The sequence below is a fragment of the Centroberyx gerrardi genome, chromosome 7, assembly GCF_048128805.1.
Source record: "Centroberyx gerrardi isolate f3 chromosome 7, fCenGer3.hap1.cur.20231027, whole genome shotgun sequence".
NCBI lineage: Eukaryota > Metazoa > Chordata > Actinopteri > Beryciformes > Berycidae > Centroberyx > Centroberyx gerrardi.
Window position 1 is genome coordinate 14,812,058 of NC_136003.1, and position 19,262 is coordinate 14,831,319.

Sequence of the window (19,262 nt, forward strand, 5' to 3'; positions counted from 1 at the left end):
GCGGGGCAAACATCAGTTTCTGGGTCATGAAGGAAAGGAGGAAGCATTTCTAGGGTAACTGGATGCACCCAATACCTAGAGTGCCTGGCCCCTGGATTGCTAGGTTTTTGGATAAAGCAGTCCTTGGTTCTTGTTTCTTGGTAGGAGAGCAATCTGTCATTATGCAGATCACTACTGTAATAGCATGGCTCTATAGAAACGAATCTAGCACCAATAAGTTACTTCTCCTCTTGTGTGTTTTAAATGTCTCATGTCATTATTTAATGTTATGTAATGTTACATTTCTGATTATGCTATACCAACATCTGGATGAGTCCAAGTGTCATGCAAAGGTTTTATTTGTGGACTTCTCATCTGCCTTTAATACCATCAAGCCACATATCGTGGCAGAAAGGCTCCACTTCACTTTGGCCTTAGTGAAACCCTCATCCTATGGATTTGGGATTTCCTCTCCAGAAGGACACAGCAGGTCAAAGTGGGTAGGTGGATGTCAGAGACACGAATTGCTAAAACTGGCTCTCCTCAGGGCTGTGTCCTCTCCCCAGTACTTTTTATTTTATACATAAACAGTTGTGTTAGCCAATACCCCAACAGGCATCTGATTAAGTCTGCCGACGACACTGCTCTGATTGGTCTCTTATCTGATGAAGAAGTCCTCTATGGCCCTGTGCTGGACGACTTCCTGAAGCGGTGTGATGACTCCCACCTGACTCTTAACACAAGTAAGACGAATGAGATGCACATAGACCTCAGAAGACATCATCATCCTGCCCAGGCTACAGTTAGACTATCAAGGACCAAGCCATCGAGGTTGTTGGCGGCTATAAATATCTGGGCATAATCATGGATAACTAGAAGGGCACTCGGAGAGCGCAGACCTCCGCCCATGCTACACCCTTCCACAAAGTTTCATGAAAATCGGGCCAGTAGTTTTTCCGTAATCCTGCTAACAGACAAACAAACAAACGGCACCGAAAACATAACCTCCTTGGCGGAGGTAATAAACTTAAGTGGGATCACCACACTGCACATGTACACAGAAAATGTCAACAAAGACTCTAGTTTTTAAGGAAGCTGGCATCCTTTGGTACAGACCGGCCCATTTTAACTCTTTTATAAAGCTTTCATAGGGAGCATTCTTACATGCTGCGTGCTTTGCTGGTTTGGGAACACAAACGTCGCCCAAAAAAAACATGATTAGGATGACAATAAACATTGTCAGCAAGATCCTGGGTATTAGAAAGGACAGGACGGCCAACAAGATCCTCTTTGACCCCCTGCATCCCCTGAACAATGACCTGACCTTCCTCCCTTCAGGACGACGCCTTCGGGCCCCCATCTCCTGGACTAACAGAGACAGAAACTCTTTTATCCCCTCTGTCATCTCTCATTTTAATGCACACACATAGACTCAGATCCACAACACAGACACTCACTCATGCTCACTCGCTAATCTCCAGCTGGCTGGACACAGACAGATGTGACGATAATGACTCTGGGTCTTATTCAGTGAATTGTAATGGCTGTTGATCAAGGTTTGTTACTGTTTTTAAATTATCTATGTATTTGTAATCACCATTATTTTTGTGTGTGCTCAGCATGTCTGCCAAGCATCACTGTGAGTTGGTCCCTTTCTGTGCTGTTACTGTGTTACTTTCTAAATTAAGAGTGCCTCTGGACTGGACTGGACTGGACTGGACTGTACTGCTGTAGAAAATAATTTCCCTCCCTGATGACAATAAAGTGTCTGTCACCAACTAATCATTAAGCTTTGTTATAATAGGCTATGAGTGAAATACCTTCTGCTGAAATCATCATACTACTTAAAAGACTGTCCCTCCTCTTGTCTTGTCATGTGCTCTATTATTCTACATGTTTTCCCATCATGAGTCAGTGAATTTGCATTGCTTTTTGCATTTGTACCAAACCTTCTAAAAACATTTTTTGCGTGCTGTGCAAATTTCTAAGATGTATACCTTAGACAGTGAGGATTGATGTTTTGCAGAGCCGGAGAGGGAGCTGTCATGATGAATTGCTGTGTCCTGTCACTTCTCCTGGGTGAGTGAATTCACGTTCATTCAATGTGTGAGAATCTCAAAAGTTATGGACTGATCAAGACTTATTACATTAGATCCCAAGGAATTCATTCAAAATCCATTTCAAATGTATTGTGGCTAATTTGAAAATAATGCTGTTTTATTTAATTCATAAAAAGTTGAGCAGTATGATCCCTACGGAGCCCCTAAAGTCCCGAAAGGACTTTAGGGGCTCCGTATGATCCTGATTCATGCATGATCAAAATCAATTAATTCTTTGTTGGCAGTTTTTTAAAGTAGCAAAAGTGTTTTAGCTGAAAGTGTTGTCTTGACTCCAAATCAATTTAACGGCAAATCATTCCAACAAGAACATGTTATTAGATTATAAATAATTATTTTACATTCATTTTAATAATGCATATTTTTTTTTATTTTGTGGTCATCATCATCACCAGTTCAGCATTGAAGTTATTTTTTGATATAAATATCTTAGAAATAAATCAGACTCAGACACATCAGACAAATTCCTTATATCTCTTCATTTCAATAACTAAATAAGTCAGTTTTCTCATATGACATTTCATTTTTTTTAATAATACTGACAACTTGTAAGCTATTCTTCCTCTCCATAACTCTCCATTGTCTGTTTTTCTCAGGTTTACTGTTCATCCCTGCCCATTGTGAATTTCCTCCTGGTATGGATGATGTTCACTAGCAGACACAAAAAGCTTCTAGGCTCCATAGGTGAAATGGCAGTCATCTGTGTTCATCATTATTGACATCATTTTCCTTGTTCCATGCAGATTCTTGTGATGGGTACACCAACTTAACTGATTCGTGGCGGAACCGAGCCTTTACATCAACTTCCTTCCCTGGCTTCCCCAAAAACGATGCAAATCTGCCTAACAAGTGGTGGCGCTTCACAGGGATTGGTGGAGACCGAATTGTTTCAGACTGCATTGGCTCCAACCGTGGTGGCACCTATTACACTGTTCAGATTCCATTTTCGTATCCAACTACTGAGTCAGAGACACCAACAACAGGGACTGCATATAGAGATGTTGGAACGTGTAACAATCAAGGTTTTTCAATGAGTGTGGCCCTCTGTCCTGGAGGATTCTATGTGTACAAACCTATAAACCCATATGGCAATTTGGGTTATGTGATCTGTGAGTAACAGCTAATCATTGTCATCCGTAGTTTTATATTTCAGTGTCAAGATGTAGCAGCCAATGAGGTAACTTCAGCTGTAGTGGGTGACCTGCTTTCATCTTTTCATTATGAATATGGTGTGTGTGTGTGTGTGTGTGTGTGTGTGTGTGTGTGTGCGTGCGTGCGTGCATGCGTGTGTGCGTGTGATATTTCTACTCAGATCATCATGTCTGTAACCCAGACTCGTGTGGACCACTTGCTAAGTGTGAGAGTGATGGAGGCTGTGTTTGTGTTGCTGGGTATGAAATCCCTCCAGAACACCTCCCCACTCCAGAATCATATGGCTGCGTTGGTAAGCACATTTGTTGCATCTGAACTATAGTAAATCACAATGTGACCTATGGTCAATGCAATTAACTTTCTAGCTAGAAGTACATCAAGAGGCTTCATGCAGTCTTACAATTTGCAATTTGTTAGCAATATACACACATTTTAAAATTGTGTCTGTAACATCTCCTGGCAGACATAGATGAGTGTGTGAGGACTGCAGGTATCTGTGGTTCTGACTCCAATTGTACCAACAAAATTGGAGCACACCAGTGTACCTGTCTGGTGGGATACATAGCAACAGACCCAGCATCACCGCCTGGGGGGTCCAACCCATGCACAGGTAGCATTTAAAAAATGTCCCTGTCTCTGTCTCTCGCAATCTCAAACTAATGTTTGTTTCTGCTTGGCTGCTATTACATCACTTTTATGCAGGTTGCTAGACTGATATACAGGTTGACACGACAGTAAAGGTTGTCTCTTGCTCCTGACAGATGTTGACGAGTGTCTTGACAACGTCTGTGGTGATGATGGGACCTGTGAGAACAACCCAGGAAGTTACGCCTGCACATGCAATGATGGCTACCAGCTTGTACCTGACTCATCTCCTGTTTGCCAAGGTCTGTTGACAGTACTGACATACTGTACTGTAACTGCACTTGCTCGTCAAAAGTAGGTTCAGCCAGGGTTTCCAAAGCAAGATTTGGATCTTGTTGCTACAACCCTTTATCTAATGTAATGTAATGTAATGTAATGTAATCTAATCAATCCAATCCAATCCAATCCAATCCAATCCAATCCAGTCTAGTCTAGTCTAGTCTAGTCTAGCCTAATCTAGTCTAGCCTAATCTAATCTAAATAAATAGAATAGAATAGAATAGAATAGAATAGAATAGAATAGAATAGATGTGATGGAGCCAGATCTGTTTTGTATTGCATTTGCCACCCCCTGGTGGTTGTTCTGTGTAGTTTCTCTTGCTAACCCCGGAAACAGGAAGTGCTTCTCTTCCTCTCAAGATCTTGCCTGAGGCAGCCACATGTTACTGCTGGCTACAATCCAATGCCATCCTCTCCTTCATAGTTTATAAATGGCATCATCTTTTCACACTTAATCCTGATTAAACTGCCAAATTCAATGCATCGGTCTGTTCCTTGGAGCTTCATTAGGAGAGTGTTTAGCTGTCTGTATAGCTGAGTATACGTTCTTGGGGACAACGCTTAGCGAGGACAGAACAATAGAATAGAATAGAACAGAACAATTTTGTATTATATAGTATTATGACATTATGATTATTACAATGGAAATCGTACATTATGCAGTAGCACTAGCTGACAATAAAACTTTACTGTCACTGCCCATGACCTGTATTTGCTCACCTGGAAGCAGACTCTGTGTTAAGATCTCTCAGTGTGTCTCAAACACAAAGGATACAATCTTTTTCATTGCTTGCTCCCTGCTCCCTCTCATGATGATTATGGTGAGGGTAGAGGGTTAAAGTATAAGTTTGGCGATTTTGGACCTATACATAATTTGTCTCTTACATACTTATAATACTTGGACCTGCAGAGAATATTGACTCACAAGTCAGCTGTCAGTTGAAACATCCTGCTCCCATTGCTAGGCCTCAGTCCAAACAGGGTTTGTCAAAATATCTCCAAAAATGCCATTTGTAGGCTCCACATGGGAGTTGACAGTAAACAGAAAAGTTGTAAAGTACATAATTAAAATTAGCTCTAGTTTCATGACAGTATTCTGCCATTACGCACACTTTCACTAATCTGGAAATCATGGAAGTATTTTTCTCTGTGATAGCACAGACTGCTGTGGGGTGAAGATGTGTCACTGGCAGTGTGATCTAATTTTGCGGATGGTCATGTCCGATTGTAAACAACTGCACATGGAGCCAGGTAGAAATGGTGGAAATGGTGCCGTGCTGCTGCTTTCTGAGCAAATTGGCTTTTTTATATATATTTTGACAAACCCCATTTGGACTCATTGTTAACAGTAAGAGGCTATAGCAATGGGAGCGGACTCTGGAGCGGGTCCAGGTGTTACAGGTATGTAAGAGACAAATTATATATAGGTCCAACATCGCCAAATTTATCCTTAAATTCTGTAACAGCAACTACCCAAGCGACTGTAGGGACTAGATGATCAATTTTTGATATGCTTCAATGGGTCCATGACATCTAGGTCAAGTATTGTTTTAGAATCATATTTCACAAACGGCATAAAATGCCTTGATTTGAATAAAAATACAAGTCACAGGACCCATTTTGTCTTTTCATGTTTTTCTTTATGAGTAAAAGTGATGAGTGGAAAGATCATACAATTTTATCTTGTCCTATATATCCTATATTATGTCACAGTTTCATTAGAACAGTGTCACTGTCCCTTCCTCAGATATCGACGAGTGTTTCAATTCTACTGTCTGTGGTCCTGATTCTGTCTGCACCAATACACCTGGAGCTTATATCTGTGCATGTCTTCAGGGGTTCACACCAACCGAACCAGACAAAGAACCCAGTGAGACCAACATCTGTCAAGGTATTTGCAGAGAAGACGTGCCTGAGACCCTGAAAGTTGACATATATCTGTGCATGGATTTCCATTACACTTTTGATGACTTATACTTTAGATTACAATATAAACACCCAACAAGGAATGCAAGAGTCACAATAAGCAAGAGGTTAGTTTGAGAGGGCAGGTTGTAGCATTGTGAACAGGTAGTAGGGGCTGAAGAAAACTTAGGGAGCAAAGTCAAGCAGAGTTTCTGTAGTCCTGGTGACAGGAGTCCAGGTGATATCTAGAGCTTAGATAAGAATCCTGAAGAGTCCTTGAAGAGCAGGGGTCTGTGTCAGTATATGTAATAGGGTTGAAAGCTATTGTTTTGGATGTAGCTCCAATATGGGCTGGTTACAACTTTTGGGTGTCTAGGACGTTGGTTCACAAAAGTAGGGTCCCAGGACCCCCGGGGGTCTTTTAGGAGGTTCCATAGGGTCCCCTGATGAGAGAATGTATAAGAATAAGGTTTCACTCTCCCCTCTACTATCTCCCCATTTACTGTCCAAATACGTATACAATTCAATACTCAAAAACACCAAAAATCTTCCCATATATGGTCCCTGGGCCAAAATAATATTAATTGGGTTTTTTTTGGTGTAATGTATGTATGTCAATTCAGGGGTCCTTGACATGAAAATGTTTGAGAACCCCTGGACTTAGATTTGCAGCCTGACTCCTAAAGTTGTTCTAGGCTATTGACCTCATCTGAAGGGTGCAATACGAAATGTGTAATACCAACTATGTGGTCATAGGTGAGTAATAGTAAATTAGAATAACTTTTTCAAAGCATGTATCATGTATTTGCACAGATATTGATGAGTGTGTCGAAGATGAGACAATCTGCGGTCCTGATGCCAACTGTACCAATGCAATTGGGTCTCACATCTGTACCTGTAACACTGGTTACCGGCTAAACAACCCAGATGTGATAGCCAGCTTTGCAAACCCATGCACAGGTGTGTGCCATAGTTCAATGTGTGTGACCTATGCTTTTACTATCTTGTGGTGTCCAAATGTGTCCCATAAGAATAGACAGACCAGAATAGTGGTCACTGCTGGCCCATAAGAGCTGGCCTGTGTAAATGTGTGTTTTCTCCTCTACAGATATAGATGAGTGCAGTGAGACACCAGGTCTGTGTGGTCACAAAACTGTGTGTACTAATGTACCAGGGACCTTCTACTGTTCCTGTCCTGATGGATTCTACCCTTCAACTGGGATCTTGTGGAAGATGGGGGTCACATTTTGTCAAAGTGAGCACAGTCAAATTAAAAGAGAACAAAGATTTATGAAACATTTTGTTAAGGGCATTCATGTGCTATGTATGCTGTCATATTGACAGGTCTTCAAGATATTCTTGATGAGATAAAACCTCCAGAGGTAAGTACTGCTGGCATCTTCAATTTGAAAGACTACAATTTCATTAATCATGCTATGCAATGTAATTTGCAAGCAAATGACCCCAGTCCACTCAAATAATTAGCAACAATGCGTGTTTTAGGATCTTTCAGAGGAACATTCGACCTGCTAACTGTCTAACAGGCTTGCTAACTGAGAAGTTAACAAGCCTGCTACATCATCCAATCCTCAGAGTAATCTCTTACCATTGTGCAATGAAAACATTGGTTGCAATGTCACCTTTGTATGTTCAGCATTTAGTATGTATGTGATTTTGAGATGATACAAAACTAGGCTGTACCTTCCACTTAACACAGACATGCTAAATCATTAGCATGCACTGTAGCAAAGTAAACACATTTTTGACACAAACGTAAAAATATTATCAATCAATTATCAGTCCTATTAAAGCATGACAATAATGTTTAATGATTTAATGATGATTTAATTTGCCAAAATGTCTCTGTATGTCTCTTTAATTATTTTGTCCTCTGCAAGCTACAATCCAAAATTACATAGATGAGACGTAACTGTGTTCAATCAAAAGATGTAGAAGATGTACAATCCAAATTTAGATAGAAGAGGCTGAGTTTGTGTATTTGTTGCAGGGCCAGACAAAAGAGAGAGCTTTCCTTGGTAATATGGATCAACAACTAAAGGACAACACAGGCATCACCTTACCAGAAGCGGTCTGTAGAAAAAACTCTAATTAAACCCACAGTTTGTGTACCATTGATAATCACTACCTACTTATTACACCCTACCAATTTCTAGGAACGTCAGTGCATGATGATTCTACTGGAGTTGGAAACAGAGATTCAAATGGCTTGCTCTCTGTGTTTACGCTTTCTGTGAGAGCATTATTACTGTGAATGTAATCGATACTCAGTAGCTAATTTTTTAAACCTTTTTCAACTCAACATAGCATGGTCTACAGTGTGTTTTAATTGTAGAAACAGATCAAACAATTCTTGACTTTTGGTGTAAAGATGTGATGTGGTGAGAAAACTGCAAGTACATTTTACCTAGTTCTTTTCCCTCTGTCTTCTTTGCAGACAGTGGCAAACGGCTTCTCTGCATCTATGGTACTCAACATCCAACATATTTCAATAGCATTACTACCATGTTGTCTTTAGAGAGAACCTCTTTCTCTCCATATCTCTCTATATGTTTTCTGTGTATTTGTCAGCCAATTCAGTTATTCATTACAATGACTTACATTTTTCAAGGAAGTGTCAGGTGTTGGACCACGGGCCAAGACAACCAAGATGGTGAGTAGTGAAGGAGATGGGGAGACCGGCAGTGTGATCCTGGGCATCTCAGGGCGTTTGATTTCCACCCTGATAGAGCCAAATCAGAACCAGACCAACAGAACCGTACAGACTTCAACAGTGGGTAAGAGAAATTCCTCTTAGCTTAGACCAGTGGTTCTCAATGTGGGGTCCTTGAGTGGGTTCCAGGGGGTCCACAGCAAATTGATGAATTATTAAACTTCACCATTATTTCATTTACAAGAAGTTAACACAATTAGAGAATGTAGAAGAATGACTATTTTGATCATAGTTTCACTGTTATCTCTCTACCTACAATACAGATAGTCATGGAATTCTGGACAAAATCATATTTAACAATAAAAATATTCTGAGATTTGGGTCCGAGAGACAAAATCTCATCAAATGGGGGACTGTGGATCAAATGTGGACTAAATTAGGGTCCTTGATATGAAAAAGGTTGAGAATCACTGGCTTAGACATATTTGAGTTCTAGGTGGATATCAATTCAACCTGTTGTAACTCCTATCTATGTGCCAGCTTTGAGTCTACAAGCTATTGGTCCAGGGAGCAACACTGAGAACAGCACTTCCCTTTCGGCCAAAGGAAACACCATGGAGATCAACCTGCAGGCTGTAGCCAAAAGCAACAATGGTGAGAGAGAGCTCATGATGAAGAGGATGATGATGATGGAGATTACCATGGTAAAGATTTTTACGAGATTGTTTGTCTCCTCTATCATGTGGACATTCCCAGGTTCTGCAGCAGCTGCCTTCATGACACTCAGTGGGATGGAGAATCTTCTTAGTCATCAATACTTTCAAACAGAGAACAAGACAGAGATGTACTCTGATGTCATCACTGCAATCTTGCCCACAACAAACCACACCAACCTCTCTCAGCCTGTCAACTTCACTATCCAACACAAGACGGTGCTCATTCAACCAACCCATTGATTATATACCTACCCATCCACCCACCCATCCATCCATCCATCCATCCATTCATCCATCCATCCACTTCTCTGACAACATAAAGCTATCTTTTGACATATCTAATAATATTTGTTTCTCTTGGTTCTTCAGAGATTACCTGACTCTGGTATGGTGACCTGTGTGTACTGGGAGGACAAAGGAGAGAAGAAAAGAGAGAGACAGGGGGATGACCAGGGAGGAGAAGAGGGAGAGACCATGCGTTGGTCAGTAGAGGGCTGTTGGGTCGCATACTCTGATGAAAACTTCACAGTGTGCAGCTGCTCTCACCTTTCCACCTTTGCCCTCATCCTGCAGATTGGGGAGGTACAAAAGATTTGTGTGTACATGTGTTTTGCTAAGTCCCACATCCAAGGTCAGGTTGATCAGAGTGTGTGTGTGTTTGTGTGTGTTCCTCTGTCTTCTCAGCCTCCACCAGAGGATCCTTTCCTAGAATGGCTGAACCGAGTGTGTGTAATTATTGGGCTGTTCTTCTTTGCTTTGGCCATCCTCACCTTCCTCCTGTGTAGTTGGAACCCCAAGATCAACAACACAGCCCGTCTTCACCTCTGCATCAGCCTCAGCCTATCCCATCTACTGCTGCTGTGGAATGACAGATATGTCAAACAAGAGGTACGATAAGACTAAGTTACAGATACTAGTTGATTTTCAAGTACAAGTGTCCTGGGGTCCTCAGTCCATTTCAAAGTTCAATATTAATGGGTAATAGAGGAATGACTCAGTGTCATCTGAGGAGCTACTAGAGGGCAGTCATTTTTCAGAATGGTTGAGGAACTAATCCAAACCCTGAAGTTTTTCTGTGGTTCAACCAATATTTTATCAGGTCTCATGTATTATATAAATTTGACAACTGAAGTTAATAATTTTCTGCTGAGTGTGTATCTAGTTGTGCATGGAGCTTTGCCTGGCTAAAGACACATGTGTGTTCTGCAACAGCATGAGACATGAAACAGGCCAGGAGTAGACCGGACAAAATCCTTGGCACTTAACTGACTTGATGGAGCTCTAAACACTCTGGATCAGGAGTTGTATTGTAGTACAATGTAAATACACCGGTTTAACTGCAGTGATACTTTTACTTAAATGAAGCCATTCAGTAAGTACAATGTACTGTCCTACAGTATTTGTATTTGTATGGATTAAACAGGCATTAGTATTTCTTTTCCCTTATTTTGTATTTTGTGGCAAGTTTGCCAGTGTTTGCCACTGACTAATTTGTAAATGCATATGACTAAAGGTAACATTGCACCAAAGTGTTCTATTAAGTGTGATTATCCTACAACCAGTACTACATTGTGCTGCAAAGATCAGCCAATAGCAGATGACAATTTCAGTAGTATGCTTTTTACCATTAGATGTCAGGCTTTACACAGATTTGGTTTTGGTTTTACTCTTTAAAGGACACCTATTACAGGAGTCACTCACTAAACTAACCCACACATGAATAGACAAAGAGTTTCTATATCTATGCATGTTTTCAAACTATGGACAATGGCAAAGGCTATGTATGTCAACAGCTGGCCTGCACTGTCATGGCTGGGCTGCTCCACTTCCTGGTTGTGGCCAGTTTTGTGTGGATGCTGCTTGAAGCTCTCCAGCTCCATCTGCTGGTCAGAAGACTCTCCAAGGTGCAGGTCATCCAGAGGGACGGCCTCCCCAAGCCTCTTCTCTACCTCACTGGTTATGGTGTTCCATTTGTGATTGTGGGCATTTCTGCACTGGTGTATTCTGATGGCTATGGCGCTACAAAGTCAGAGGTGTGAGTAGCATAAACAGTGATACATACACTCATTCATTGCTTCTTCCAGATTAATGTATGTCTATTTATACTGCACAATGGTTGGATAAGATTGTGTTGTGTGATTGAATTGCAGGTGCTGGCTGTCAAGAGATCGCAACTTCAACTGGGCTTTAACAGGGCCGGTTATTGTTGTCCTTGCAGTGAGTGTATTATCATATGAGCAACTATCTATCTATCTATCTATCTATGGCACAAATGTTAGTTAGATGACAAGCTAGCTAGCTTAGCCCTCTTATATTGCATTTAACGTCTTAGTGTTCAGCTTATCATAAGTGTTTACAACTCAACAACTGGACAATTACTGCTCCGGTTATTTTTGCCAAGCTATCATTTTCAGGTGAAAGCTAAGCCAGAACCCCACTAGAAATCACATTTTAATATGATTTAATCCAATCAGTATAGCACTTTGTAACTTTTTAAATAAACATGCTATACACTTAGTTATTATTATCATTCTTACTGTAATATTTTCTTGATATAATAACCAAATACAGAACATTGAGAAACTGCAGAAGTATAGCACTATCATAATGTGCAGTTGGGAAAAAAATACATCCTGACAGTTAAAGTGTTCAAACAAATGTAATGCATCATACAGTGTCAATGTTGTCATTCTTTTCTCAATGGGGTGATTGGGTCAGATTCAATATCTACTCATTCTCAGTGTCTTTCTTCTTTAAGCTTAATTGGATCTTGTTCTGTGCTACTTTATGGAGTCTGAGACCTACCTTGGCCAACATGAAGAGTGATGTCTCTCAGTCCAAAGACACAAGGTGTGTGTGTGTGTGTGTGTGTGTGTGTGTGTGTGTGTGTGAGAGAGAGAGAGAGAGAGAGAGAGAGAGAGAGAGAGAGAGAGAGAGAGAGATTGTGTGTTACAACAATGAGAAACATTGTCTTTGTAACTAGAATACATTTCCTGGAGAAAATGTGTGGGCTTGCTGTTGCTAGGGTATTTCTAGGTGGTTGATAGGGTGTACTAGGTGGTTGCTATGGTGTGTCTAGGTGGTTGTTAGGATGTTTCTTGGTGGTTGCTAGGGTGTACTATGTGGTTGCTATGGTGTGTCTAGGTGGTTGTTAGGGTGTTTCTTGGTGGTTGCTAGGGTGTACTATGTGGTTGCTAGGGTGCTTCTAGGTGGTTGCTAGGGTGTTTCAACTTGGTTGCTAGGGAGTTCTAGGTGGCTGCTAGGGTGTACTAGGTGGTTGCTAGGGTGTTTCTAGGTGGTTGCTAGGGTGTTCGAGGTGGTTGGTAGGGTGTATTAGGTGGTTGCTACAGTGTTTCTAGGTGGCTGCTAGGGTCTACTAGGTGGTTGCTAGTGCATTTGTAAGTGTTTGCTAGGGTGTAGTAGGTGGTTGCTAGGGCGCTTCTAGGTGGTGGCTAGGGTGTTTCTAGGTGGTTGCTAGGGTGTTCTAGGTGGTTGCTAGGGTGTTTCTTAGTGGTTGCTAGGGTGTTTCTAGGTGGTTACTAGGGCACTTCTAGGTGGTTGCTAGTGTGTTTCTAGGTGGTTCCTGGGTGTTCTAGGTGGTTGCTAGGGTGTTTCTAGGTGGTTGCTAGGGTGTACTAGGTGGTTGCTAGGGCGTTTGTAGGTGTTTGCTAGGGTGTAATAAGTGGTTGCTAGGGTGTACTAGGTGGTTGTTAGGGTGAACTAGGTTTGTTGCTAGGCTGTTTGTAGGTGGTTGCTAGGGTGTAGTAGGTGGTTGCAAGGGTTTACTAGGTGGTTGCTAGGGTGTTATAGGTAGTTGCTAGGGTGTACTGGGTGGTTGCCAGGGTGGTCTAGGTGGTTGCTAGGGTGTTTCTGGGTGGTTGCTAGGGCGTTTGTAGGTGGTTGCTAGAGTGTACTAGATGATTGCTAGGACACACACACACTACACTACACTACTGGTACTATACAGTACCAGTAGTGTAGTGTAGTGTGTGTGTGTGTGTGTGTGTGTGTGTGTGGGTAGCTGTGTTGTGAATGTGTGTGTCTGGGTGGTTGGGGTGTGTGTGTGTGTGCTTGCAGCAAGCCCACTAATCATTGTACAATTATGTTACAGGTCATGTTTTATAAGTTTATGATCTGTCTTTTACATACGCCGCAGCCGAGGGTATCACTAGGCAAATTCAGGTCAAGCAGTCAGTCAGTCAGTCAAGTAACGCTTATGGTGTGTTATCACAGGGGCACTGTTTCACGCAAGGGATTGCGTTGCTTCCCAATATTGGATGCTTGATAGGTGTGCTTCCTTGCTGCACCTGATTGGACGAACGCTGTCACTCGTTGGGCCGTCTGCCCCCGGATTTCAAACTGGAAAAACATGGCGGCTCGTTTGGAAACTCTCTCTCCGAAATGTGTTTCTGAAAACATTTGAGGCGAGAAATAAGCCATACAGTTGCTGAATCTGTCATCATTTTAGATCGACAACGGCTAGTTTAAAAGTTTGTTCACGAGTTTTGGGAGTTTCCAGAGGCAGCGAGTTGCGCTGGACGCCCCTGATTTGCATAAAGTAGCCTAGACCTCAACTTTATGCAAATGTGGAGCGGCCAACGTCACGCGCTGTCTCTCGAAACACACCGCGGCTCTACCAGAATGTATTGCACAGCCGCTTACATAGAAAATGAATGGGAAGCGTGGAAATGACGGATCCTGTGGAAATACCATTAGTGAGATGATGCGCTTCGTCAGATAGCCTTTAGAAGGCGTCTGTGGCTAAGAGATGCAGTGTTTCCCATACAGAAGCACAAAGTCAAAAGTTGGTCAATGTAGAGAAATGGATCTAAATCGATCTCTAATGCGCCTGATGTCACATCACGTCATGTCTGTAATTTGGAGATGTACAGACAGCAGACCAGCAGCATTGAACTCAATCCACAGAGTCTCCCGGTGTGAAAACAAAAGTGAAATTTAACATTCCACCATTTGCTGAACTCGCCTGTGTAACGGAATTTGTAAACAGTAAAGCTGGGCTCAGATTACAGGAGTTTTAAAATCCTAACTGATTTTGAAATCGAGTTGCGTCACGCAGATAAGGTGAAACTTAACCGATTTCCTTCTCTCAAATCGCAAACAAGCTCACACTACAAGTTTAGAAAATGACGGTGCATTACACACTACAAGATATTATTAAGATTATCTTGCCCGACGGAGCTGCTGTATGCAACAACTTGCACCATGGAGAGGCAGGAGGCAGATGTTTACAAACATGGAGGCGGAACAGCTGGCTCTGGTGTGTTCAGTAGTTTGCAGTAGTTTACCAAAGAAAAGCGAAAGGCCAGACGAATTTGGATGAGGAAATGGTTGGAGAGATGTGGGCAAAGCGGGCTGTCTGTTCTTCAGCGAGAACCGGAGGTGAGAATTTAACTGGCAGATCTGTTTGTTATAACGTTGGTACGCTATCACTAGCCTAGTGCTAAAAGTGCTAAAAGGTTTACCGTTGCTAGGCAATACCATCAGCTGTCCTGGCTGGGACGTTAAAGTTGTATTGTCCAATGTTGAAAGGCCTAATGAAGTGACGTCGCTGTGCAGATTTTAACTTGCAAATATCAAACAGGTTAGAAATTATCGGAGCAGCTCCGATGCGTCTTCGAACAGTTCGAGAGGGTTAAGATTTGATCGGTAAACAGCTCACATTACCACTTTGGTTCCGACCAAGACTCAGATCCAGATTTTTCCTCCGATTGTCGGGAGGGGCGAATCGGGGATAAATCGGCGAAAAACTCCTGTAATCTGAGCCTGGCATAAGCGTTTATAAACGTCTTCTGCTGCCCTTCAAACATTAACGGTAGGTAACATATAGCTCACGTTGTGGTATTTAACTAACATTACATTCAGGAACACTTTAGCCACAAGATAAAACCATTAATTACAAGATAAAACCATTTTGCAACAATACAGTTATGTTTGGCGGATATGGCCCTGCTCTATCAGCTCCCTGCTTACCCAGCAAGCATGCTGAAGGTATAGCAGGGGCGCCATGCAAATCCCCCCATGAGAGTGGACAGAGCAGAGCCACCGTGGGCTCGACTGCATAGACTATATCAGGTGGAGGCTGGGGAGGTGGAGGTAAAGCTTTACCGAGCAGCAGAGTGTGCAGCAGTTGAGAAGCAGGAATCAGTGTAGGAGGAGGCCATTTAAATAGACCGCCTTGTTATGAGAATGGATTATGATTGGTGTGCGTGGCGATCAGCTGGTAGATGACTAGCAACGCGTGACGTCCGTGCCCTGCCTGAACTAACGTGATGCTTCATTAGTGGAATTATTTAACCGATAACTGTGTTGCAGTACTTGCAGTGCGTTGTATTGAATTGAATTGAATTGAACTGAACACTCGTGCTGTGGGTCTGTACAGGATCTGTGCTTGTTATCTATATTATTACAGGTCAATAAATATCTCTCTCCCCCCCCCCCCCCCCCCCCTCCCCTCTCTCTCTCTCTCTCAATTCAATTCAATTCAATTCAATGTGCTTTATTGGCATGAAAGTTCACAGACAATATTACCAAAGCATCAAGATGAATATCAGTCTAGGTGTGTGTGTGTGTGTGTGTGAGTCAGTGCTGGACAGAGGTGTTCAGCTCCTGTATCCAGAGCCTCCACTGCAGAGTGAGGATCAGTAAACTATGTGAAGGAATTCATGTTTGTTGGTAACAAGGGTTACACACATTTTATATACAGTACACAATAACATTCAAAGAGAATATCAAATATGTAGGGTTTCAAGATATTGAGCGATTAAGATTCTGTTAATAAAAAAAATGAATAAATAAATATATAAAATAAAATAAAAAAGTGTATTGGTCACTCACTGTTCCTCAGGTTGTGGCAAGTTTCTACAAACTGTGCCGCTAGGCAAGGGCGTAGCGGACACGGGGTACGAGTTCCCGTATCTGTCCCCTCTGTCCCCCGCACTTTATTCCAAAATTCAGCGCTAATTTTGTGACAACTCACATTGTTAAAGTAGATAGTTTTAATAACCCGAAAAGAGGCACGCGCTGACACAACAGCACCAACTCCAGCCAATCTGCACTCAGTGGTGCGCTCTAAGTGGGCACTGCATCTTTTGTTGGGATCACAGTAGGGATGCGTGTGCTCTGCAAGCGGGAAGGAAATGTAAGCCTCCCCCTAAGAGATATGACATATTTCTACTGACAACTTACTGACTTTTATGTGGTACGACTGTGTGTTATGTGTGTACGACAACCTAAATAAGAGACTGATTGCTCAGCAATTCATTGCGGCTAAGGAGAGGCGCAGAAACACTTTTGGGTGCTTCACTTAGGCTAGATCATGGCCATGAATATTATGCTCAACAAATAAGACGGGCTAGACTTTAGTTTGTGCATACTATGTTATGATTAATAGGCCTATAATACTGTGAGTTATTTGAAATCTGTTGATTTATGTTTGTGAAAATCGAATGGGAGAGGATCTTTCAATAAATCATTCAATAAAAATCGTCTTACTCCTGAACAATCTGCCCCCCTCACTTCTGAAATTATGGCTACGCCCCTGCCGCTAGGTCTGCTGTGTTTCCTTGTCCTGGTAGAAATCGTAGTTTTGATTGATCATGAAGCTCTCTGAAGTGGGGGACTTGGGAGCTGAACTTGTTAAAGTAGATTTCTCTGGCTGAGTTAAATTTTTCACATTTTAGGAGGAAGTGCATCTCCTTCTCGACCTCACCTGTCGAACAGTGACCACATACTCTGTTGTCTTTTGGTTGCCATGATTTATTATGTTTTCCTGTTTTGATTGCCAATTGGTGGTCACTGAGCCTGTACCTAGTGAGGATCTGACCTCTCTCTCTCTACAATTGTGTTACAGGTCATATTTTATACTGATTATGATCTCTCTTTTTATCTATATTATTACAGGTCAATAAATCTCTCTCTCTCTCTCCCTCTCTCTGTGTATGTATGTATGTATGTATGTAAGTTACCACTATGTATGATATGTTCTATACCTTTTGTGGGCCACTTTCCATTGGTAGAGTTCATGATTTACTATAACGTCTGAGGTGTCACTTAACTGTCCACTGGGTAGATATTTTTTACTACCTACATTGTTGATACATTGTTGAGAAAAGCCTATAAAATGTTTTGTTTGCAGATTGATTGTGTTCAAGATCGTGGCCCAGTTTGTTGTACTGGGCTGTACCTGGATCCTAGGCCTGTACCAGACCAACATCTTCTTTCAGTTCCTCTTTATCGTCCTCAACTCACAACAGGGGACCTTCCTCTTCATCGTCCACTGTCTGCTCAACAAGGAGGTAGACTTATCCAGATCATTCCCCTCTCCTCTCTTTAGTCCCTAACAAATTATTTCAGATACTTTACTACTACTATTACTTCTACTACTATGAAGAGAATATGAATAGAGAATGTTAGGGTTAGGGTTGCATTTGTGTTGAGGTGACAGCTCAACACCTCAATCATCTTATTGTGCAGTTGAAATGTGTTTAACCTCTAAAAACAATTAAACATAATTTTTGTGGTGTGTTATTTCATTATGTTTGCTAGGTGCGAGAGGAGTACATGAAATGGTTGACATGCTCGTTTGGAAAACGCAATACTCAAGGATCTGTGGTGAGTTCCTATAGATGCAATACATCGCTGTATGCTAATATATATCACATACATCGTCTTACAGAGCAATACCCCACATTTGAGGTATTGATATACGAGTGCAGTGAAGATTACACCAATCATAGTCCATTCTCATAACAAGGCGGAAGAAAGACTTTACTCTCACACTGATTCTTGCTACTGTGGCTGCTGCACTCAAACTGCTGCTTGGTAAAGCTTTATTTCCACCTCCCCAAACTCCACCTGCTGTAGTTCTGCACAGTTGTTCTGTCCAGTTGGGGGGGGGGGTGTTTGTTAAGAGTAAAGAGAGAGTGATAGAGTGATAATTACAGTCATTAATGAATGCTTTATCTTGAGCATGCAGCATGGATAAGCAGGAAGCAGCTTAAATACAGAGCCATCAACTCCAGACATAACTGTATTACCATGTATTTCAATAATTGGTAAAATGTTGTGATGAATTGTAATTTCGCTTGTAATAACCCTTTTTATTAGGGACTGGGAATAAGTGTAGTGACAACTGTAGTGACTAAGTCAACGTATTAATTATTTTTTTGTTCAGTGATTCTCTTAACAACAACGCTGCTTTCCACAGAGAGATGCACCGTCAGTCTCTGAGGACTTGGACAAGGCTGAAGAATAAACACATCAGGGAAGACAGGATGATGGGTAATGGTGATGAAATCAAAAGGAAAAAAGAGATGAGAGACAGACAAATTCCAGTTACATGAATGTAGTGTATGAAATATCTTTGAATTTGAATGTCCACTTCTTGATTGTATCATTGTTTGTCTGTAGCCCACTATTTTCATCATTTTTGGACTTGAGCTACTTCTCAACAAACTTCTGTTTGGGAAGTAATATCTTTTAGATCTTTAGTAAGAACTGTCTGACCACTGTGGCAAAGTGTCAATCTCCCTCCAATAACGTATAGCAGGCAGGTTTATTTGAAAGTTTTATTTTGGTTTCATTATCACTAGTGTCTTTAAGCCAGTGTTGAGTTGGATGTTACTTTATATGAATTTAGCTAAAGATGAAAGCACACCTTGCAGTTTCATGTGCTACTCCCTGATGAAGGCCACAGCATGTTTTTTTTTTGCTTGAAGAGTGCCTTGAAACTCCTTGTTCAATAAGTTATCCATTAACAATACATTATCTGTTAACACT

General features: G+C 41.6%; 1 protein-coding gene across 1 annotated transcript; it reads left to right on the forward strand.

Moving 5' to 3' along the window:
- Positions 1–432: 432 nt before the first annotated feature.
- On the forward strand, positions 433–18,887 carry LOC139914272 (uncharacterized). Its single transcript, XM_078284512.1, has 24 exons — positions 433–479; positions 571–722; positions 2,693–2,731; positions 2,840–3,205; positions 3,409–3,540; positions 3,712–3,858; positions 4,010–4,135; positions 5,920–6,063; positions 6,891–7,037; positions 7,186–7,332; positions 7,422–7,459; positions 8,086–8,166; positions 8,533–8,562; positions 8,707–8,872; positions 9,289–9,402; positions 9,505–9,680; positions 9,834–10,046; positions 10,149–10,352; positions 11,258–11,499; positions 11,615–11,681; positions 12,223–12,314; positions 17,620–17,779; positions 18,030–18,095; positions 18,691–18,887. Exons 1-24 carry the CDS (start codon positions 433–435, stop codon positions 18,736–18,738), a joined length of 3,144 nt encoding a protein of 1,047 aa, XP_078140638.1. The 3' UTR covers positions 18,739–18,887.
- Positions 18,888–19,262: the final 375 nt, after the last annotated feature.